This window comes from Acomys minous (genome assembly GCF_964271855.1).
Source record: "Acomys minous genome assembly, chromosome: 3".
Classification (NCBI taxonomy): domain Eukaryota; kingdom Metazoa; phylum Chordata; class Mammalia; order Rodentia; family Muridae; genus Acomys; species Acomys minous.
In genome coordinates, this window is record NC_140485.1 from 95,099,702 (window position 1) to 95,124,201 (window position 24,500).

Consider the following 24,500-nt stretch of genomic DNA (forward strand, 5'->3'; position numbering starts at 1 on the left):
TCAGAAACCGATTCTTTCCCAAAACATTAAACTGTCCCTTCTGCCCGTCGTTTAATAGAGGCTCGCTGATCTCACGGGGAGAAACAAACATGGTTGAATACACTGCTAACGTAAAAGAAGAGTGTCCCCCCCCCTTCACCTACTCTTGCCTTTCCCCCATGGGCATCCTCCCGCCTGTACCCCCCACCTGCCTTCGCCACGCCTCGACACTGCTACGCAAGCAAGCGTGGCGGGATTGGCGCAGGCTCAGTGGCAGAGTGGAGAAGGGCCGCCCCGCCCCGCCTCCCCCTGTCCTGCCTGCCAGTCGCTGCCGCCCGGCAAAAGCTGGAGGACGCGCTGATTTCTGCCAGAGTCTGGATTTCTAGCGCTCGTCCCAGGCGCTTTGATTCGAGCCGCGAAGTCCCCTTCCCAGCACCTTCTCAAGCTCGTCGCTCCGAGGCGGCCTGGGTCTGCAGGCTCACCGACCGGCAGGCAGCCGAAGGTGGTTTGTGTACGGTTACCATGGAGACGCTAGCCAGCTAGGCAAAGCCAGGGCTCCGGAGGGCGGGAGGGCGAGGTGAGGATGCTCCAGCGCTCGGCCCTATCGTGGACCGGTGGAGGAGCAGCAGGCTTTGCCGGGAGTGGGCGAGCGGCCCTGTTCGCGGGAGGTGAGGATTTCCCCCTCGGATTCACCAAGGACCCCTCCTGCAGTCGTCCTCTTTTCTGTCTCGTCTAGGGTGGCATGGGGTGGCCGCATACTCGCAGTCCGCACAGGTGTCCTCTCTGAAACACTGACGGTTTAGATAGTTGCCTGGTATTTGATAACAGGAGCTCCTCGGTAACACTGGTTGAATTGAGAGGATGGTAGACTAAGCGACTTTGTGTAGGCAGACGACCTAGCCAAGGTCACACAGAACAAACTTAGACTTTCTAGGTGACAGATGCGTCCTCAATAAAGTGTATGTGGAACAATATTAATTACACCGTACGTGTACAGAATGTCTCTGACCACAACCCCGCGACTGTTAACAGCACGTGCTTCCATTCATGCCGACTTCAATTCTTTTCACTTGGTAGAAAAGCAAGGCACGCTATTTGTATCTCATTTTGTGAATCTCTGAGGCTCTGAGTAGCCGTTTGGTGTTGATTTGAGATAACTGACATTCAGTAAAGCAGTTAATAAAAATTATCTGTTTTTATTAAGGATGGAACTCTGTACTTGGAAATTTATGATATGGATGAAAACATTGAATAAGTGGCATCCTCTTTTGTGATTTCTCTTGTTAGTGCATCTTTTCATTCATAAGAAGTTTTTTGTTTTTGTTTTTCCGTGTTTTCCTTTATCACACAGCACTTGGGCAGTAATTCTTTTGTTTGGGTTTTGTTGTTGTTTTGTTTGTTTGTTTGTTTGTTTGTTTTCTGAGACAGAGTTTCTTTGTGTAACAGTTCTGGCTCTCCTAGGACTCTCTTTGTAGAGCAGGCTGACCTTGAACTCACAGAGAGCTGCCTGCCTCTGTCTTCCAAGTGCTGGGATTAAAGGAGTGTGGCACACATGGCCGGGCTGGACAGTAGTAGTTCTTAATATTTCTAAGGGCCAGGCTAAAGCTTAGGGATGATTTCATGCAAGGCTGAAAACTGCCCTAAGAGGTCATTGCAATCCCTGGTTTTTACAGAAGAGAACACCAGTGTGTATGCGTGTGCACCATGTGCATGCAGTGCCCTCTGAGGCCAGAAGAGGGCATTAGATCCTCTGGAACTTGATTACTGCTAGTCACGTTTTTTTATAATTAGGTATAAAACTATGTAAATAATGACTGACTTTCTTTCAAATCAGTAAGAAATATTTTGTTTAAAAAAAAAAAACAACAACACATGGGCCTGGAGAGATGGTTCAGCGATCAAGAGAACTGGTTGCTCTTCCAGAGGGCAGAGTGTGGTTGCCAGCACCCACATGCTAGCTCACAACCAACTGTACCTCCAGTTCCAGGGCATCCAGTGTTCTGGCCTCTGCAGGCACTGCATGCTGTGGTACAGTGGCATAGTCACAGGAAAACACTCACACACACTAAAACAACAACAACAACAACAACAAAAACCAGTTACTCAGTTTCAGATTTCCTCCTGCAGATGATGTCGGTACTCTAGGGGTCCCATTGGATACCTCAGACTTGAAGACTGTGGGGTGCAAGACAGAAATTAGCCTCTCTCTTCTCTCCAGAGTTTTCTGATAGGGTGCCTGGCCTCTCCCTGACCCCTGGAGGTCTGCCTCCCCCCTGTTGCCTCTGGCCTCTTGCTGTCTTCCCGTGTGCCTGTTCCTTCGGCTCATTCCTGTTCTCACCTCTTCTCTGACTTTGATGTCACTATCACCCCTGAATCTCAGGGCTACCATCCACGCCTCATTGGTCACAGCGTTTGTCCAGTTCCACACTTTGGGCCCCTGGAAAGGGAGAGAGAGATACATTTGGACTCATGTTGCTAAAGAGCCTCACAAATCCAGTGCCATCAGAAATGACATCCAATATGCCTTTATAATCTAGCACAGTGCAGATCTCCAACGAGCGAAGCCATGAAGCCTTCGCCTGGGAATTTCTCAGCTTAGTTGTGTCTGGCTTTCATTGTGCCCCTACGCAGGGTTGAAGTTCAGAGTCTGAGGGTGGGAAACACCACCACCAGATGTGTGCGCAGTTAGTTCTAGCACTGTGGAGAGGTGTAAGGCAGAGACCAGTTGGGGGAGCTCACAGCATCTGTCCAGAGGCCACCAAACCCAGGAAGGGGGTTGGTTCCTGGGGGAAATGGCTCTCAGGTAGAGTGAGAGGAGTTATACAAGAACTGCCCACTTCTGTCACTTTTCCTCTTTTTTTCCTTCCTGCTCACCCTTGGCAAATCACATCAATCTTCAAGATCTTCAATCCGTGCATCAGCGTGTATTTGGTTTCTTCCTGCCATGTGCCTCTCCCTCCGGTCCCCGCCCAGACCCCAGTACTTGGGATGCTGCTGAACTACACAGCATTGTGATCCTGGTTATTTTTCTTGGCTTACTCATTGTTTTCTTCTGAGGTCACTGTCACGTCCTCAACATCAGTCCGTTCTCCAGAACCTAGCTCAAGCGCTGTCACCTCCATAAGCCTGCCAGGTGCTTTCTCTCAGTCTGAAATCGTCTCCTGTTTCGGCACCCATGTGGCCAGCTATGTCCATTTTCATTGGCCCCCTCAACTTTTTGCTTATATTGAAATTGTTTGGATGCAAGCTGGGCTGATGATACTCCACTGGTGCACACTGAGAAGGCTGCCCTTGCTGGAGTGTGTTTATACCCATAGGGAAGCAGTGGGGACCCACGGCCTCCAAACGTGGCCCTCCCCTCCCTATCTAAGTCTGCAGTAGCTCGGCCACCGGTCCCAGATACGCGCCTCTCACAGTTGCGTTGAGTCTGTCTACCTTGTAGAATTGTCGCAAGATTTGTTGAGATGATGTATTCAAGAAGATTGAGCGCATCGTCATAGGGCAGTAACTGTGTCGCTGACGTTAGCGGTCCAGCTTGCTTAGAGCGAAGACTATTCCTCTCTGTGTTCCCAGAGATGTAGATGGAGGCCTTTGCCTGTGAGAAACATTCCACCCTTGCGTCAGCTGATCAGCCTTATTAGAATGAACTTGCTCCAGTTGTGAGGAAGGCATTACAAAACTAAGCTTTCTGTAGCATGATTGTGTTAAGGTTCTGGGATGCCATTGTTGTAAGTAGATGTTTGCATTCTTAGTCATTGTTTTTCAAGTTGACAAAAATCCACTGATAGTGTCTAACTTAACTTGTAACTTAACCACTGTCAAGAAAAACACTCTCTTTATCAAAAGAACCACCCTTATAACCAGTTTGTTATTTATACTATTAAACATTTACATGTTTGATTTAGCTAATAATGTTAGCGTAAATATAATAGCCAAAGTTGTACCTATTCTTACTAAATAACAAAGTGGGACTTGGGAGGAGACAGAAAACGTTGTGAACATTTATACACGTTTTAAAAAAGATTTATTATGTATACAGTATATATCAGATCACATTATAGATGGTGTGAGCCACCATGTGGTTGCTGGGAATTGAACTCAGGACCTCCGGAAGAGCAGTCAGTGCTCTTAACCACTGAGCCATCTCTCCAGCCCACATTTATACACTTTTTAAAATTATTATTTTCATGTGTATGGATGTCTTGCCTTTGTGTATGTCTGTCCACCATGTGCATGTAGTTTGCCAGAGAGGCCAGAAGGGGGCACTGAATAACATGGGACTAGAGTTGGAGACAATTGCAATCCACCATGTTGGTGCTGAGAACCAAACCCAGGACTTCTGGAAGAGCAGTCAGTACGCTTAATTGCTGAACCACCACTCCACCTCACATACTATTTTTTTTAAAACCCCTTTACTTACATTTTCCCCCACAGATTTTGGTCATTCTAATTACCTAGAGGCCCAGATATTTTACAGAACCCTTAGAACATGACCCGAGTTCTTGCTCCCTTGTTCCGTGTACTTTTCAATAGAAACTGAAAGCAAGCCAGAGAGCACTGTGGGCCAGGAACAAGGAGCCTTTCTCAAGCCCCGAAGCACTCTGTTGAATCTCAGTAGCTTTGTCCGTTTCCCTTCGGGCACTGCTGGACTCATTAGTGCTGTGCGAGGCCAAAGGAGTTGACAACCTGATTTGGTCTCTGGAAAGGACCGTCTTTACTGTATAGAAACTTCTCACTAAGTTACTTGATTTCAAGTTACCTTGGCTTTTGTTTCCTTTTTTTGGTATTAGGGCCTTTCACATCCTAAATGCACACTCCCCCATTGCACTGCACCCCAAGCCTTGGGAAGAGTCTTTCAAAATCCAGCCAACATACCTACCATGACCACTTAAGTTGTATATTATGAGGCTGAATTTATATTATATATCAAAAACTAATATACATACAATATAAATAAATGCCAGTAGGTGTATGTATTTCTAAAGCATTTTATATATTTCAAAACAAATCCCATTGAAAATAGTTGATAATCTAATCTTGTCCGAAGTGCTAGGAGTGAAATGTCTTAGGCCTGCCATAGTTTTATATGCAGATAGATAGATAGATAGTGTGTGTGTGTGTGTGTGTGTGTGTGTGTGTGTGTGTGTGTGTGTTCCTAGGGTCCTTGTTTAAACTCAAAATCTGAATTAAAAGGCTTCCTGAAACACCAGTACCGTGGCTGTCCTAAGGACCCTGGTATATTTGTATGGGTTGTGTTTTCAGAAACTGGAGGGTGGGAGGGTGGGGGAATTGAGTAGACCTAACTAACATTGAATGTTCCTTGTCTGTTGTGCAAAGGCCTAGTGTAAAGTGTCATAATGTAACATGTCTAAGGAATCCCTTGCTTATGGAAGTGGAATCTTTCCTCTCTTGTTTCATTCCCCTCTGCCCCCCATCCCCCAACCCCCCACCCCACCTCACCCTGTCTTTTTAGTCCAAACATTCTAAAGTTAGCTGAAATGCCTGAGTGATGTCAAGCTGCAGTCTCTCTGGAGGTTGTGCAGAGTTGGTTTTTGGTTTTTTTGTTTTTGTTTTTGTTTTTTTTCATTTTATTTTTTTAGAAGTTGAGGTTTTATTTAAAATTAAAAAAATGAGATTCCTTGATGCCAAAATAAGTTTTTAAGAATCTGGACCACTGTCACGTTGGGCTGGTCTCTGTGGGCCACATGGGCACTTGAGAAGGATCAGTGCTGTGTCACGGCCCTGCTGCGCGGCTTTAAGTGTTTGAAGAGCAGGACGGGCTGGGAAAGGAATGCTGGCTGTTAATGCTTACCCACCAAGGACAATATCGTAAAGATGATTTGAATTGACTCATTCCAAAATAAAATAGACTATATGAGATTAGCCGTTCTTGGGGGTTTGTTAGAAAAGTCAGCGCAGTTTGGAAGGGCGCCAGTCTAACCCTCTCTAAGCCCTTTGTATCAGCCTTGGTGGGGAAGGGAAAAAAAAAACTTAGTTAAGACTTTCAACAGAACTTCCAGAACTTTCAGGTAGGTTTATGGAGATGGATGAGGGCTGGATGAGGGCTGGATCTGGGTCTGGGTCTAGGCATCAGTAGAGGAACATTTGCCTGGCAGCAGTGGGCCCTGGCTTTTGTGAGTGTGTATATGTGTGTGTGTATGTGTGCGTGTGTGAGTGTGTGCGTGTGTGTTTGTGTGTAGATTATGATGTTCTTGTCCTTTTCCTCCCTGGACATCTTTTCCTCAATTGTATAGTGAGTGGCACAGCTGTGCAACTTATCATTTTGATAGATGGGAATATATATATTTGCCCTCTAACTGCTTGAATTTTTAACTATAAATTATTTATGGTCATGTGTGTGTGTGTGTGTGTGTGTGTGTGTGTGTGTGTGTGTTACATGCATGTATGCATGTGTATGTGCAGGTGCTCCTGTCTGTCCAGGTGCATATGGGAGTGAGTTGACATCTTCCTGAGTTATTTATGCATCTTATTTTTTTGAGACAGGGCCCCCCACTTTACCTAGAGATTGCCATCTGGGCAAGTCGGCCAGGCTCAGGGTCCCTGGGATTGGCTTGCCTCAGCGTCCTAGCACCAGGGCTACATGCACACGCTGCATTCCCAGCTTGGTCTAATGGGTGCTGGAGGGGTCTGAACTTGGTTCCCCGTGCTTACATAGCCAGCACTTAACTCACCGACAGCTCCCCCCACCCGAAGCCTCTGCCTGCGTTTCTTCTCAGGCGTACATATGGAGGGATAGCTCAGGATATGGATGGGTGCATTTAAAGTACCGGATTAAAAAAAAATAGCTTGTGCCTATTGTATCTCATATTTGCAGGGTGTGTCTCTGAAGACCATTTTAATTTCAAAGGAATCATGCTGTCCTCAAATGATCACAAGCTAGAAAAGCTGCCTGCCTTTCATCCGCCTTCAATGCCCAAACCGAAGACCAGTGCAGAAATCATAAGCGAAGCCCGCAATGACTTGAGATCCGTCAGAACCCAGAGGCCATTCACACCCCGGGAAGACCAAAGGAAGCTCTTTGGGCCTGCCTCATCAAGAACCCCAGAAAACAGGCCGCCTTCATCTTTCAGGTACTGATGCTTGGCTTTGGGGTACACAGGGAAATTTAGGCCAGCAGACTACGTGCTCCCCACCTCTCCTCCCCTCCCCCAACCCCTGGCAGTCCTTGATTGTCTTACTGTCTCCATAGTCCTGAGTGTCCCAGGATGTCAAAGCGCAGGCAGGCGTCATGCCTACGGAGCCTTTTCTACTTGGCTTCTTTCAGTTAGGAATTTAAACTTAGGCTTCCTTGGTTTTTCATGGCTTGGTAGCTCATGTCTTTTTAGCACCTGATAAAGTTGCACCGGCTGATTGGGCCCTAGTCGAATGCTTGAGTTACTTCCAGTAGAAATTCCACATCCACATTCCATGCCCATCAGCGCTCTAACCCTCCACGTGCATGCTTTAGGTAAGGACACGTTTTCAGATGCTTTGAGAAGCTGCCAAGGGCTCCATGGCTGGGTCAGATGGTGAGATTATGTTTGGTCTTAAAAGAAAGCACCCAACCGTCTTCCACAGTGGATCTCCGCTGTGCATTTCCGAGAACACTAAGTGAGCCCTGCCCCCGGCCCCCCCCCCTCCCCCCCCCCCGCACGCTCTGGACTTTGTCGATTTGCATCTTTCCTTTGTGAGGTGATGCAGAGCATCTTTTCATATGCTTGTTCGCCATCTGTGTGTCTTCTTTGGTCAGGCATCTGTTCAAGTCTGTGGCCCAGTTTCTAAATTGGGTTGTTTGTGTTCTTGTTGAGATTAAAGAGTTCTCTGAGTAGCTTGGATGGCCATCTTTCATCTTATCCATCTTTTGCGAGGTTTTTTTTTTTTTTCTTCCTACCAGACTTGGACTTCTTATTCTCTTGACTGTCTTCTGCAGAGCAGATGTTTTTAATTTTAGTATAGTTTAGCTGATCAGCTTTCTGTCCTGGAGCATGACGTCACTGCTGTATATAAAAGTCATTACCATATCCAAGTTCATCTTGACTTTCTTCTACACTATCTTGTGCAAGTTTTCAGACATTTGGATCTGAAACTGAATTTGAGTACATTTCTGTGGCAGGTGTGAAGTCTCCCCCACGATTCTGTGTGTGTGTGTGTGTGTGTGTGTGTGTGTGTGTGTGTGTGTGTGTATGGGGGTGTGGGTATGTGGGTGCAGGGGTGTGTGTGTGCAGGTGTATGGGTGTGTGTGTGTGTGTGTGCAGGTGTGTGGGTATACAGGTGTGTGGGTATGTGGGTATGCGGGTGTGTGGGTGTGCAGGTGAGTGGGTGTGCATGTATGTGGGTGTGCAGGTGAGTGGGTGTGTGGGTGTTGGGAAGATTATCTTTCTGCACTGCAAGAGTCACTGGCTTACAATGGTTCAATGTATAAAGTTGGATTTTCTGATGCTGTGGAAGTGCTGTGTACTCAGGAGAAACTAGACTTCAAATTTGGACACTCCCCTGGGCTAGCCACACGCAGTGGGATGCACTGGTAGGATGCTGACCGTCAGTAGCAAGCTGCAGCTTCCGGTAGGACATAGGGTCACGAGAATAAAGAACTCAATCTGTAGTGTGCTGCCTTGACAAGTTCTAACATAAGTAGGTTAGGTGCGCAAGTACCTTTGACTTAACATGTTCATCTTAGTTAGTTCCTTGGGCTATAACTGATGCAAGCCAAGGAGCACCTCCACTGCCTTGCTCATCACTCAACTGTGTCTGCAGGTCTGTTTCTGTGGAAGATTCTTTCACCACTATAGCAGTCTTGCTGCTGGCATCGTGGGATGTTTTGAAGTCAGGCGGTGTCGCTCTTCTAACTTTGCTCTCCTTTAGTAGTATGTTGCTTACTCTGGGTCTTTTGCCTCTCCGTACACACTTCAGAATCACTTTTTTGATACAAAATTACTTGCTGAGACTTTCCGATTGCATTGACTCTATAAATTGGAAACTCCATCTCTAAAAAGCTTCATTATAAATAATGTTGTAATTTTAAAAATCAGCAATGTAACACTTATTTTGTCTTCTATCCACCAAAATGGTTTCTCTCTCCAGATTGTTAGTTCTCCTTTGACTACTTTAACTGTTACCATTTTCTTCCCAGATCGTGTATGTTTTGGTGAGCTACAAACCAAGCCCTTCAGTTGTTATATTGTATTTTCATCTCAGTTTCCACTTCTCTATTCCCGTAGGGAAATTGACTTGCATTAATCTTGTATCCTGCTATAACCGATCATTTATTCCAGCAGGGCTTGGATGTTGCCACTTCTGTGTTCTTTTCTGCAGAGATGGTAACGCTTTTTGCAAGCCAAGTTACTTTGTTTCTTCATTCCCAGGCTGCCCTTTGCCTCCTCTCCCTGTCTTGCTGAGTTCTGGTGGCTTCTAGTGTGTTGTTGAAAAGCAGCTGTGAATGGGGGAGTCCTGGCCTTGCCCTGATCTTAGTGGGACGGCTTCCGGTCCTCTCACAAAGCGTGATGTGAGCTGTGGAATGTGTGGAGACCCTCTTTATCAAGTGGAGACGCTACCCTTCTCTCCTTGGTTGAAAATCGTGTTTATTGATAGAATCATAGGATTTTTTTAAAAACCTTGTTAGTGTGGTAGATTTTATTAATTAATTTTTCAAGACAATTTTTTTAAAAGTTTGCATTTGACCAAATTCCTAAAGATAATTGTAGACACTGGGTAAAAACAAAACAAAACAAAACAAAACAAAAAAAACCTTACTTTGAAATGAAATAATTAATAGTGACAGCCATACCAAGTTTATAAAGTTACAACAAGAAAGCTTTTAATATGTATACACACATATATTCCTCCTTTTAATTATTCTTATTGTTATTACTTAGACAGGGTTTCAGGTAGCCCTACTGGCCTGCAGCTTGCTGTGTAGTCAAGAATGACTTTCAGCTATTGATCCTCCTGCCTCAGCCTTCTGAATGCTGGGACTACAAGTGGCTGCCGTACCACTTAGTCTCATGCAGCGCTGGAGCCTGACCCCAAGGCCCTGGATACGGTAGACAAGTAGACAAGACTCTGCAAACTGAGCTCCATCACCGTCCATCTTCTTTTTATCATATACAAATTTCACCTAAGACCGTGTCTTGTCATATAACTCAGCTTAGTCTTGACCCTGCTTCCGTGTTCCAAGGACTGGGATTACAGTCACGTGCCCCCGTGAGTTCATTACCCAGTGTTTTTAGTCTTCCTAAAAGTAATAGGAAAATCCTTAACAGTTCTGAGTGCTATGGCCGTGTTAACTTGCCTTTTCTCAATGCTCATGCGGTGAATGTCTTTGCCTGCCTTTCAGCTAGTATTTGCTAGCATGTACTAGAAAGAGATGTCCTTCACAAACTAACCCTCTCCACCATCTCTTCTGCTAGCCTTCATGCGTCCAGCTTTGACTTAGCCGATTCCAGACTTATCTCTGGCACCCGTCTCAGGCCCCTCGAGCTGGTGAGTACTTCCTGTCACCACCAGTGCTATGACATGGATTTGACCCCCAAGCACTGTGAGTCAGCACTTGTACTGCTAAGGGTATTATCATGTAGGCCCAAGTGTACCAAGTAATTTAATATGAGAGCCGATGCTTGACATTTTTCAAAGTATAATGCTTAATAGCTGATGAAATGCTTCTGTAGCTTATTTGTAATTTTATAGTAAAGAATTAAAGTAATTTACTAAACAATATTTTATAATGTTTATTGTTTTAAAAGTTCTATATTATTTTTGTTTTAGCAATTATTTGTAAGAGAATTATATACTTACATTTTAATGTATATATGTGCTATATATACATACACACATATATGTACTTAAAAGGTAAAATATATATATATATATATATATATATATATATATATATGGAGGGAGAGAGAGAGAGAGAGAGAGAGAGAGAGAGAGAGAGAGTATTTATTGCCAAATTTATTACCAAAAAAAAACCCAAACAAAAATCATTAAAAAAAAAAAAAAGAATGGCTTTTTATTTCCTTATCTTTTATTATTCTTATTCCAGTGCGTTTCTTCTGGCACTTTCTTTTTTTTCTTGACTCTAGACTCTAGACACCCCCTTGTTTGTTGCTCTCCCACATGACTTCCAGGAAGACTCATCTTCTGGGAGATGGGAGGTGCTTTCGGCCACCATCCCTCAGGCACACCCCCTTCTTCCTGCCCCCCCCCCCCCATGGCTGCACTGTAACTTAGCTTCGACCAGCTTTCTCGAATGATGATTACATCAACCCTGTTCCCAGCTGACCCTTGACTTAATAAGGACTGACGCTGCTTGCCTCATCTAGCCTGGGTCAACTTTTGATTCCTTTTTGATGGGAGCTGTCTTATGTTTTTAGTTTTGCAGTGGTTCTGTTTCAGCTTCACACTGTCCTCATCCATCCAAATCATCTTTGTTTGGAGACAAGGGCATCTTGTCCAGTCAGCTTGCTGGGAGAGCCCTCTAGATGGCCTACCCACTCACTGCTCTCCTCGCCAGCCTTTCACCATCATCCTGGGAAGCACCGCCTCCCTTTACGAGGGCTATTTCCTGTTTCCTCCGTTCCATGCCCTTCTCTGTCTCGCCTGACCCTGATTCGGATAGAGCGGTTTCCTCAGAGCATTTGTGGAGAGTAGAGGATTTGAGACTTGGCTCCTGCTTTTCTTTTCTGGATGTTGGTAGGATTTCTCTTCGTGTTCCCAGTTGTTCTGTGGGCACCATAAAACACTGTTTAGGGAAGAAAGGGTTTATTTAACTTACAAGTTATATCTTCCAAGGAAGCCAAGGGGAGGATCCTGGAGGAAGGAACTGGAGCCAAGACCCTGCAAGGCTGCTGCTGCTGGGAGTACGGCCTACTCAACTTGCTTTCTCATATGGCCCACACCCACCTGTCCAAGGGTGGCACTGCCCAGAGTGGGCTGGGCTCGTCCATAAAATTACTCCATAGACATGCCCACAGGCCAATCTGATAAAGGCAGTTTCCCGTCTGAAATTCTCTCTTCCCTGGTGACTCTACTTTATGCCAGGTTGAGGAGAACTAGCCCACCCCAAGTCCTGAAATTTCATGATGATGAGCCTTTCCTCCTCCTGATTCATCTTGAGTCTGAGTACTTCAGAGACTTTTCATTGTGAGACCTCCCGCCCTTCAGCTCTGGGAAGTGTCCTCTCATCATTTCAAGCGTGACCCCGCCCCCACCCCCAACCAGCTCTTATTGACACATGCTAACGGAGCTCAGTTTTATGTTCCATATGTATATACAATGCGTGCTGATCAAACCTGCTGGGTTTCGTTTTCCTTTCTTTTTCTTTTTGAGTTTGTTATTCAGATGTGGGATCTGTTGGGCCAGCTCTTCAAACTTGTTTCTTTTTTTCCTGTTTCAGTTTTTTTTCTTCTCCTTTCTCCTTTCTCTTATGCACTTCCTTTTTCTAACCCACTTATTGTATCCTTTTCATTTCTGTTTTCCTTTCCTATTCCTTCAACCTTCCTTTCTTTTTGTTTGTTTGTTTTGCTTTGTTTATTCTGAGATATGGTTTCTCTGTATAGCCCTTGGCTGTCCTGGACTCACTCTGTAGACCAGGCTGGCCTCAAACTCTCAGCGATCCGCCTGCCTCTGCCTCCCGAGTGCTGGGATTAAAGGCATGCGCCACCACTGCCCGGCTCAACCTTTCATTTGTACTTTTAGGTAGTATTCTGTCCTTGTTTCATGGGTGCATAACTTTAGATATAACGTTGTAATTTTCAACTCCGTTTTTGCTCTCCCTATATAGCCCCTGTTGCAGATTTAGGTTCGGTTTGCTCTCTGGCTTTTATGTCAGAGACTCTTCTGGTGCCTTATGCTGTTTTTTTTTTTTTTTTTTTTTGACATACAGATGGAGTTTGGTCCTTAGGCAGTGTTAGCCAACCCCATCCCTAAGGCAATCCCGACTGGGCTGTGTTGTTGCTGACAGCCCTGAAAGCGTATCGTTAGGGCCCACCTCACAAGACCATGTTTTTAGGGCCCAGTTATCTGCAGGCTCTGTCCTAGAGGGTGAAATCTGGTGTTGACGCTCAGAGACCACATAAGAGAGAAGCGACACTTAGCATTTAGTACCCGAGGACTCAGCTAATCGCCGTGCTGGTGGGATGTGGCAGTCCAGTCCCAGAATCCCAGGGTTTGGGAGGTAAAAGCAGGAAGCTTCCGACTTCACACCAGCCTGGGCTACATAGCACACTGGAGGCTAGCCTGTTCAACATGACAGACAGAGCTTCAAAACTCCAAGGCTAAGAAAGAAACCCACCCACACTTGTCAGTAGGGGCTTATTTTAAAGGGACCCTTATTTATCCACCCAGGCAGAGAGGCTGCATTTCACCCTGTCTAAACAGTAAGCACACCTTCTCCTGGCTGCCTGTCAGCATTTGGGGGTGTTACGAAGAATCTGAACCAATCCTGTCTTATGGCTACCTTCCCCCAAAGACCTCTGCCAGCTTCTTAGACTCTCATGGAGACGGGACCTTAGTCAAGCTGCTTCTTAATTTTCATTACTCTGTGCGTTCCTGTGCATTCCCGTGCACACGTTGGTGCGTGTGTGCGTGTGTGAGTGTTTGTTTTGATGAACTATTGGAAACTAAGGATCAAACATGCATCTTATGAGAACCATAGGCACTGTCCTCTAGGACTACAGAACTGCTGCCACAGCTCAGAAAACCCTGCGTCCCTCAACCCATCTCCAAATGACCCCATCTGTCTCAAAATGTACTTGAATTTTAAAAATACTAATTGGAATATTTCTGAGGAAGAGATACTGCATAAGTAATTTGCCAGATGCTGTTGACACATGCCTCTGACCCCTGTAGTCTTTTTTGGCAGCTAGAGCATTGCTCTTGGCTTGAAGATGTCACTTAGTTTGGGCATACTTGCTCCTAAACGCCTCTTTTTTTTTTTTTTTCCTGGAGTGAGCATGGTCCTTGCTGACTGACACCATTGGAGGAAATCAGGATTAGGGGTTAGACTAGACATTTGTATCTGCCTCTGTTTGGGTCTGAAATTTTGTTTCTCAGAATGCTTGGGTGTTGTGTTCAAAGGAAAAAATAGTCCCAAGAAATTTCCATGTTAAGTTAAAATTTCTGGAATGTATACGTTACGTAAAGGTCATCTTTGAGCTTAAACAGTAATGAAAGTTTGAAGTTGCCCGTCAAGAGGTCTTCAAAAGGCCTTGTGTGCTCTGCATCCCACCATTCATCTCTTTTCCATTTATTTATTTATTTATTATTTATTGTTTTTTTTTTTCAAGGCAGGGCTTCTCTGTGTAGCCTTTGCTGTCTAGACTCCCTTCGTAGACCAGGCTGGCCTCGAACTCACATAGATTTGCCTGCCTCTGCTGCCCCCAGAGCTGGGATTATAGGCGTGCACCACTGAGATGGCAGGGGTTGGGGGTGAGGGTGGTGATGGAAGGATGACATAACCACTGGAGAGAGAGAGGAAGAAGGAGGAGGAGGGAGGAGGAGGGAAGAGGAGGGAGGAGGGGAAGGAGGGAGGAGGAGGGAGGAGGAGGGAGGGGAATATCTCATAGCTAAGGAACATACATCTCTTTTTGAGTTTAGGAGACTTTAGCAGACAATCTGCCTTTTAATACTCCCTTAAGTAGCTAGCGAGGTAAAACCCCAGAGAGGCCTGCTGCTTGAACTCCTGCATTGACCACATTATCAAACCTCTTGAACTTTCTATTTCTCCGCTCTCATCTGGCCTACACCACCCCCACCCCAGGCTCTCCAGGAAGCCAGGGGCTGCTCAGAATCCAAACAGCCCATGCCTTGGGCAGGATCTAAGCTGGGATTCTGGGGCCTGGCTGCTCAGGCCTCGCTACTAGTCTGACAGGCTCAGGAGGGTACCTGTCAACACCTGTAATCTTCCAAGACAGGGAGAGCCCTGCAGTTTGTGTGCAGCCTTTCATTAATGGCCACACCTACCTACTGTGTAGAGACCCAGGTCCATCTTTTTCTTCTTTTCTCAGCAGTAGCCCTGAGACCTGGGGCAGCTGAGGAGACTGTCTTGCTACGTTCATCCTGCTGCTCTATTAGCCGGCCTTCTAGAAGGCCACAGAGAAGCAGCTGCTCTCTTACAGAGGCGTGACCATGTGAACAAACAGGGACCTGTGCCCCTAGCATCGTCACCACCACAGCCATCTCCTTCCACTTCCTAGCTGTACAAAGCCCAGTTATTTAAGCCCCAAGTATTTTTAATCAGCTTTGTATTGACACAGAGAAAAGACAGACATCAAAGAAGTGCAGCCAATGCACTTTATACTAATTAACAGTTAGCAGGCAGACTCTCAAAAGATGAAGTAGACACTGACTGACAGCACCATCTAAGAAGGTCAGCCACCCCAACCATCCCCCTCCCCCAACCCCTCGCACAACCGATTACTTTGAGTTGTCTTCAGTATTTGACAAGAACCAAACTCCATGGATTGGGCAAGTGAAACAAAATTTAATATATTTTTAAAAGGCAGGGGCTCATACATGCCTTAGGCTAGAGACAATCCAGAATGAGGAAAAGTACAGTGGGTATGTCAAACAGTTTTTTTTCTCTCTCTCTCTGTTTCTGAAATGCATAGTAACATTATAGTTGAGTCACACAGTACTTTGAGTGGCAGGAAAGTCCCAGTCACCTGTGGAGAAAATTACAGGGGCAAAAATGCACACTCAGCTATCACACCTCAATGGTTGGGGGCCTAGGAGAAAGACTTGCTTTCTAATCTTTTTTTGTAGTGTGTATGTGCATGCATGTGTGTGTGCGTGCACACGTGCGCACATGTGTGTGTAAGTGTGCTCGGACATGGGTGCGTGAGTGTGCATGTGTGTGCGCCTCTGTGTATGTATGTGTGTGCACATGTGTGTGAGTGTGTGTATGTGCGGGTTTGAGTATGTGTGCGTGTGTGAGTGTGCCTGTGTGTGTGTGTGTGATGTCGTCACTGAGCCCTTTACAGTCTTCATGAAAGGTGGAGAAGAGCCTGCCTTCATTCTGTGATCTGGGGAGTCAGGCCAGGAACCAGGAAGCAAGGATGAGTAGTGGCAGCAGGAGCCCTTCGATGCTCTGGTAATTGTGTGTTCTCTGGCTGGGTTGTTCACTGGAAATAGCCTGTTAGTGTGCATTCAGTGGAGTGTTGTCCTTCTAACACATGACCTTCTTAGTGTCCTTGATTGTAGCCACTGGTTAGCATTGGGCAGCAAAGCCTGCTGGATGTCAAGCTCTCAAGGAGAGTTTAAACTATTTGTAATAGCCCCTGGCTTCTAAAATCATTGAATTCATAAGAAAATATTCTAATGATTTTCTTCATGAAGCCATTTTGACATGCAAACCACAGGACATTCTGTCTGTGTGTGTGTGTGTGTGTGTGTGAGAGAGAGAGAGAGAGAGAGAGAGAGAGAGGCGGGGGGGGGGGGGGAGACTGGGAGATGGCCCATTTAGTAAAGTGACTGACTGCCATGCAAGCGTGGGGACCCGAGTTCAGTCCCCACCACCCATGTAGTAACCCAGGCGTGGTAGCATGGACCTCTAACCCCTGGGCTGGGGAAGTAGACAGCATAGTCTCTGGGGCTCCCTGGCTGGCCAGTGTAGCTGAATCATCAGACTGTAAGTTCAGTGAGAGAAAATACGGTGCGGAGGAGCTGGGGAGATGGCTGGCTCAGTGTTAAGTACACTGGCTGCTCCTGCAGAGGACCCACTTTCCAGTCCCAGCACCCATGTCTTGGCTCACAATAGTTTGTAACTCCAGTTCCCGGGATCTGACATCCTCTTCAGGCCCCAGCAGGCACCAGGCACACAAGTGGAACATAGACACACATGCAGCCAAAATATCTATGCACATAGATTTTTTTAAAGGGTAGAATAAGGTGATAGGCGACTGAGGAAAAATTCTGATTTTGACATCTGGCTTCCATATACACTACACATGCATATACATGAAAGGGGAGGAAGGAGTATGGAAGGGAGGAAGGGAATTATAAAATCATTTCATGTGTGTGTGCATGTGTGTATGTGTGTGTATGTATGTGTATGTGTGTGTATGTGCATGCATGTGTGCGTGTGTGTGTGTGTGTGTGTGTGTGTGTGTGTGTGTGTTTTCAAGACAGTGTTTCTTTGTGTAGCTCTGGCTGTCCTGGACTCACTTTGTAGACCAGGCTGGCCTCAAACTCAGAGATCCGCCTGCCTTTACCTCCTGAGTACTGGGATTAAAGGCATGGGGAAAAATAATGTGTCAAGGTCAATAGTAAGGTCAATTAGGTTTCCACTATATAAACAATGACTAATTTTACACTAGGAAATAATACTTTTGTTGAGGAGCAGTTGAGACCCCTTATGTCACCTGCCAGGGACAATCAGGTTATCTGTGTGGAGGAAGTTTAGTGTTCCAGGCTGCATGTTCCCTCTTTTTTTTTTTAAATGTTTTTATTTAATTTATGTGCATTGGTGTGAGGGTGTCAGATCTTGGAGTTACAGACAGTTGTGAGCTGCCATGTGGGTGCTGGGAATTGAACTCTGGACCTTTGGAAGAGCAGACAGTGCTCTTAACCACTGAGCCATCTCTCCAGCCCCCTGCATGTTCCCTCTTAATGAGCTTTTTTTTTTTTTTTTTGGTTCCCCCAAGCATGTGGAGTGCGCCAGGCACCTGTGTAGAACATTGTTTTCTATGCGTTGTTTGGCAGACTTCTGAAACCTGGTTTGAGCTTCAAGGGTTCCTCAGTTTATCAGTTGCCATTGCAAAATCTGCAAGCCACACAGCTAAAGAGAAAAGAGGTGTTTTTGTTTTTGTTTTTGTTTTAACTCAGTTTCTGAGCACTAAGTGGGGGGGGGGGCCCTCAGAGTCATCAGTTCTGTTGCATCTGGGGCCAGGCTGAGACGGCATCCTAGCGGCAGGAAGTCCACAGATGAGGAAAACAATTCCCTGCATGGGCCACCGGAGGCGGAGGAGACCTCCTGTGCTAGCTGAGTTTTTTTCTTACCCTCTGTTTTACTCCATCTGAGCCTAAGCTTGTGGTGCCACCCACATTCCAGCACAGGTCTTCCCGTCTTAGTTAGCGCCTTTGGAGCTGCCTCACAGACATGCCCAGAGGAATGCCTCCTTAATCGAGGAGCTTTGCCACACCTTCTCAGTACAGATGTTTTGAGACAAAAAGACTTTATACTGGCCTTCAGCAATGAGTGCTACTTACTCATTTGGTCTTTCATTATAAACTGTTCCTTTTCCTGTATTAATCTCTTTACTCTTCTGATACTGTCAGCTTCCTGCGTCAGTCAGGGTCTTAGTATTATTTTTGCAAGAAGCTGGGGACGGTGCCCTAAACAAACACGGCACTCTGCGTGCAGACAAATGGATGTGACTTCCTCAGAATAGGCCCCTGAAAACCTGGGTCTTTACTGAGGCTCCGTCAGTGGCCTTGACTTTGGGGAGGAGTTAAAACCACCTGGGAGGCAAGTGCAGTAGTAGGCGTGAGCGGCTCGGCTCTCGGGGACAGAGAAGGGAGCTAGTATTAATGTGTTCCTATTTGGGAGTTAAGAACGTGTGCGTAGGAACGGTCTGCTCTGTTCGGATCACAGCTCAGCGAGCTCAGAAGTCCTGACTTGCCAGTTCAGAAAGCCAGGAAGGACTCCACTGTCCCTTGACCAGCTCGATCCGCCATGCTGACTGTCTTACTTCCCCTTCTCCCGTGCCTTTAAAATATTTTCTTTTTCTAAAGTCACTAGACGCATTGGCTCTGGTTTAAAAACTGATTCTGGATGCGAAGGGCAAGAGGAAATAGGAAATATTTTGAGGAATTCCGTCATTTCGACGTACGTTCTTAGCTGAACTCTAACATAGACGCCTATGCTCTCTATCTGTGCATGTATTTGAGAGGGTGTGTGTAGGAGGTAGCCTCAGCCATTTTCCCCCAAATTATCTGATGAGGATTTCCCACTGGATTTTTGGAGATTTGCTATTAACTTGCTGTATAGAGTGAGTCATTCTTTCGTGTGTTGCAGAAGTGACTCTCAGACTTACGTGTGCTTGGCAGCCACTTCAGAAGCATTTGCTGCTGCTCGGCTGCTGCATTCCTAGCCAGACAGTGTTGGAAGTAGGAGCAAAAGTGTGACCAAGTCACACTGTCACCAGGAGCTTCTGGCCTTGGTTGGAAGCCACAGACATAGGGTGTTTAGGCCACAGGCTATCAGGGAGCTTGGTAAAAAGCTTTTTAAAATAATTATTATTATATTTAGTTAGTTAGTTTTTTCTAGACAAGGTTTCTCTTGTAGTCCTGGCTGTCCTGGACTTGCTTTGTAGACGAGGCTGGCCTCGAACTCACAGAGATCCACCTGCCTCTGCCTCCCAAGTGCTGGTATTTAAAGGTGTGTTCCACCATGCCTGGCTTTATTTTTATCTTATGTGCATTGGTGCTTTGCCTGCATATATGTCTATGTGAGAGTGTCAGGTCCCCTGGAACTGGAGTTAAAGACAGGTGTGAGCTGCCATGTGGGTGCTGAGAATTGAACCCCGGTCCTCTGGAAGAACAGCCAGTGCTCTTAACCACTGAGCCATCTCTCCAGCCCTACATATGGCATATCTTAAAGATCTTTAAAAAGAAGTAGACAGTGTGGCTGATGCCGGTAGTCCCAGCCTTTGGCCCATGGAGGGAGAAGGATAGTTTGTGAAATGATGTCTCAAAAAATATAATATAATATAAAACATAATATAATATATAACATAAAAGGGGCTGAGGAGGTTGGTTCAGTAGGTAAAATGTTGTTGCCCAAGCATAAAGGCCTCAGTTTTGCTCTCTCTAGCACCCAAGTGAAAGCCTGGCCTGGCAACCCCTGCTTGTAGGCCTAGCATTGTGGGGCAGAGGCAGGTGGATCTCCAAGGCTCGCTGTCCAGCTAGCCCATCAAAAATATAATGTGGAGACCTCACTGAGGAAGACATCTTGAGATCAACCTCTAGTCTCCACACATGCCCACATGGGCAAATGTTGTCATGTATACATACATGCACCCCCTACATACACGCACACACACACACACACACACACACACACACACACACACATACACACACATACCACAACATACAAGCAAAAACTCCTTAAAGGTATTTTGCCAGTAGTGTTGTTTCTGAAGGATATTTACAACAGAATTTTTTTTTTTTTACATTTTATTTAATTTTAATTTATGTGCATTGGTGTGAGAGTCTCAGATCTTGGAGTTACAGACAGTCTTGAGTTGTCATGTGGGTTCTGGGAATTGAACCCGGGTCCTTTGGAAGAGCAGGCAGCGCTCTTAACCACTGAGCCATATCTCCAGCCCCCAGACTTCTTGAGATATAAAATTAACATTTTTAAGCTGGGTGGTGGTGACGCATGCCTTTAATCCCAGCACTTAGAAGGCAGAGGCAGGTAGATCTCTGTGAGTTTAAGGCCAGCCTGGTCTACAAAACAAATCCAGGATAGACAAGGCTACACATAGAAACCCTGTCTCAAAAAAAATTTTTTTATATATTAAGTATGATATAACTTCTTGGGTTTATGCTTTGTCATTCTTTAATCTGAATGAGTCTAAAATTTAGATAGCCTTGCAAAATGTGTTTGTAGAGATTAAGGTGTGTACAGGTGCTTACAGTGCACACCAGTGTCTGTCTGTCGGTCTGTCTCTCTGTCTGTCTGTCTGTCTGTCTGTCTTTCTCTCTCTCCTTCCCTTCTTCCCCCTTCCCCCTCTCTCTGTCTCTCTTTCTCTTTCTCTTTTGAGACAGGGTTTCTCTGTGTAGCCCTGGCTGTTCTGGATTCACTTTGTAGACCAGGCTGGCCTCGAACTCACAGCAATCCACCTGCCTCTGCCTCCCGAGTGCTGGGATTAAAGGCGTGCGCCACCACGCCCAGCTTTTTGCTTTTTTTTTTTTTTTTTTTTTTTTAATGAGACAGAGTCTTTCTCTTTAGCCCAAGCTGGGCCCAAACTTGAAATTCTCCTGCCCCAGCATCCCAAGTGCTAGGTAACAGACCTGAGACCAACTAATGGTTTCTGCACTCACCTAAACACAGCACATTGCAAAGCATGCGGATACTCTATATTTGCCAAGACAGATCTGACACAGGTAACTGTTTGTCTGTACAAGTAACTTGGATTTCATAGATCAAATATGCTAAGCTGTGTTGCAGCAGAACAGCTCATAGGATACACTGACAAAACCAAAACATACATAGGTATGTGTGTGTGTGTATGCATTCATGTGTCTGTGTGTGTCTTGTGTTTGTATGTATGTATATTCATGTCTTGTATGTGTATGTATATGTGTGTTTGGGTTTATGTATCTGTATGCTTGTGTATGTGTTTATATGTATGCATGTGTGTGCATATCTGCATATGTGTGTGCATGTTCAGCATGTCTACATGTGTGTGCCTGTGTATGTTCATGCATATGTTTGTATATATGTGTGTATATATGTATGTGCACATATGTATATGCTTGTGTATATGTGTGCATCTGTGCGTGCATGTATGTATGCATGTGTACATGTGTGTGCGCACATGTGTATTATGCACATGTATATGCATGTATGTGTATGCCTGCATGTGTGTATGGGTGTGCACATGTGTGTATTATGCACATGTGTGTGCGTGAGTGCATGTGTGTGCACATGTGTATGTGCATGTGTGTATATGTGTGTGTGTAAATATGTTGAGTGAGATGGCCCATAAGACGGTACAGTGAAGTCAAGCAGAAACCATAGCAGGGTGGGTCAGGTCCAGGGCGGATGTGGTAAGCCTTATTTGAGACAAAGACTCATACCAATCATTCAAATCTCTTTGCAGAAGCCCAAAGCTCCAGCATCTCCCACCAGGGAGGAGGATGCCCGCCTCTCCTTCCCGAAACCTCCGCTGGACCCCGCAAAGATAAGAAGAATAAGTGGCGCACGTGCACGCTTCTACAGGGCTGCGTCCCAGGGGACTCTCCTGCCTGACAGATCCTTTCCTGCTGCTGCCCATTGTAAGGCTTTGTGTGTGTGTGTGTGTGTGTGTGTGTGTGTGTGTGTGTGTGTGTGTGAGAGAGAGACATCCTGAAGACCCAGACAAACTCGGGGATGTCCACATAGCCTGGGGTATGGTCAGCAGGTCACACGAACCCCCGGCTAACTTCAGGTAGTTCCCCATTGGGGAAGAGGCACCATCTACGAGGAAGGGTGGGGGTGTGCATCACACCATAATGCTACACCCAAATGCATCAGGTATCAGGCAATTCAGTGTCCCCCTTTGTCTCTGATCTAGTACAGTCACTCAGTCTGTTGTTTGTTGAGCTCCTTACTTAGTGCAGAGGCAACAGGGCCCGGTCCTCAGAGAACCTTCAGTTAGGGGTGGTAGAGAAATGGTGTCGGGACAACAACTGAGCCTAAAGGGTTCTCACAGGCTGGGAAGAAGGTAAAGTAGGTACCGTGATGGTAATTTCCTTTAGCTCAGGGGCCTCGTCAAGGTGCCTCAAAGAGGTGACACATGAGTTGATGTGTGCCTTAATGAAACTGAGGCAGCCATGGGCAACCCTCAGTTAAAAGGACAGGCAGGTGAAAGGCTCGGGAGCAGAAGATGGCTAGCCATTGAAAAGGGGGCGGGGGAGCTGAGGCTGGAGGGCTGTGCACGTCCTGGGAACCTGGACAAGTGGCCGTGCCTTGGTTCTGCCCGCCAGGCACGGTCGGGACAACAGTCACCGCAGTGACAGCATGGCTTCTGGCTTTAGTTGAAGAGCAGAACTCAGTTACAGCTACACGAGAGCGTCGCCTGGGGGACTTAAGTCTAAAGTATAGAAGTGGTCCCCCAAAACGCAGTCTTCCTGGAGGAATCTTTCCATCAATTCACTTCTTGGATCTGATGTCAGGTCAGAAGCGAGTTGAAACTGCAAAAGGAAGTTACTTGCCCAGATGAAAAGGGCTTCGGAGTTCAAGGCCGCTTACAAATTAACTTGCAAGACACCTGGGCTCATTGAGACTGCACTGCTTGCCCACTTGTTCCTGTGGCTGTGAAGGTGACCAGGGAGAGGAGCCTTCCCCACTGTCCTTGTCCTCAGTGTCTGCCCCTCCTTGCTGCACATCCTGGCCCCGGCTCAGAGGCCACAGCAGCTCCAGTCCCTGGCTGGAGACCAGTGCCTCCTACTGCACTGGGGTGGGCCTTCGCTCTTTACCCGCTCTGTTTGGCAGGGACCCATATCTCTGACTTCTGTGTCTGCTCTCGGGAAATAATGACAGTAGGAAGCCAGTGCCATTTTAAAAGCACACAGCAATTTAAGGAAAACACTGGAGCTGCCCCACCCTGGAATCCTTGCCATGTATTCGGGTGCTGTACTCTCTATTGTATTATAGAAAAGGTGCTTTGCTGGCTCACGGAGGCTCCAAAGCCATGCTAGCCTGGAGACCTAGGGTGTGGCGCTCCCTGGGTGTGAAGTCATTTGTAGCTGACACCCATGGGTGGGCGGGGCTCGGGTGGGGTGGCAGACTTTGAGTTCTTGGGTGAGTATAAGAAAGGGGCAGAAGCTGTGTGGTCATCCGCCCAGGCTCGGCCAGTTCCCATGTGTTGAAGGCAGGTTTGAACTTAAACTGATACCTCCCCAGTTGTACAAACCAGAGGCCTCCGGGCAGTCGCCGCTGTATTCCAGGCCCTGTCATACTTTCCATCACGAAGCCCTCTGACGCTTCCTAAAGATGGATGAGTCTGTGTTCTCCTTTCCTGCCTGCCACTCCCAAAGCCCTTTACGTCTTGCCCCATCCCTGCCTTGCTCGCTTTAGATTTGTCCTCAAGCCCTTCAGGGGCTTGCAAAGGTTTTCCCCATAAGAGAACTGTCCAGTGAGTCTAGCGACGCCAGACTCCCAGCCACTGGTGCTGTGAGCAGACACCCTACCCCATCCCTTTAAATAAGAGGACCCTAAGAAACATCCCTATTCCAGGTCCCATAAAGCTGTAAGAGGTCCATGGCGAGGGGGGGGCAGGGGGCAGGGGGATATCCATCAGATAGCATCACCCCCTTGTTCAAAAAACCTTTCAAGGACCTCTGTGCCTCTGAGAATGATGACCAGAAAAGTCCAGAGGATGATGCTGGCAAAAATGTTCTGTACCATGGATGTTGGTCCAGAGTTCAGACAAGTCAGGGAGGCCCTGCTCATTCCTGGCCCTCGGAGGCCTGTCCTCGGGATCATACCACAGGGGCAAGAATGCCATTCTGGACAGAGAGAGCTGCTCAGCAGCATTCACTCAGCTCACCTCGCTCTAATTGGCCTGGCTGTAGAATCCCTCAGGAACCCAGCTGGGCAAATACTAGTCTGTCTTAAAAGGCAAAAACCGTCCCACCCCCCACCCCCCTTTTTGTAAGATCTGGACAGTAAGTATTTCAGGCCCTGAGGTCCACTCCATCTCTGTCTGATATGTTCAACTCTGCTGTTATGGTGTGGAAGTAGGCCATGCCTGATTGATGGCTGCTGAAATTCGAACTTCATGTGCTTTCGTTTGTCCTACTGTACCGTTGGT

At 46.5% G+C, this 24,500-nt stretch overlaps 1 protein-coding gene across 6 annotated transcripts in view; it reads left to right on the top strand.

The window, feature by feature from the left end:
- The first annotated feature begins 280 nt into the window (after positions 1 to 280).
- The window catches only part of ARMC2 (armadillo repeat containing 2), a 108,840-nt gene continuing 84,620 nt past the window's right edge, over positions 281 to 24,500 (top strand). For 4 of the 6 annotated variants that reach the window (XM_084777707.1, XM_084777711.1, XM_084777708.1 and 1 more), the window contains exons 1-4: positions 497 to 647; positions 6,815 to 7,070; positions 10,386 to 10,458; positions 21,807 to 21,981. In XM_084777707.1, the coding sequence (XP_084633833.1) occupies positions 563 to 647; positions 6,815 to 7,070; positions 10,386 to 10,458; positions 21,807 to 21,981 (589 nt within the window). In that variant the 5' untranslated portion in view covers positions 497 to 562. The other 2 variants (XM_084777712.1, XM_084777710.1) reach the window with 2 other exon arrangements.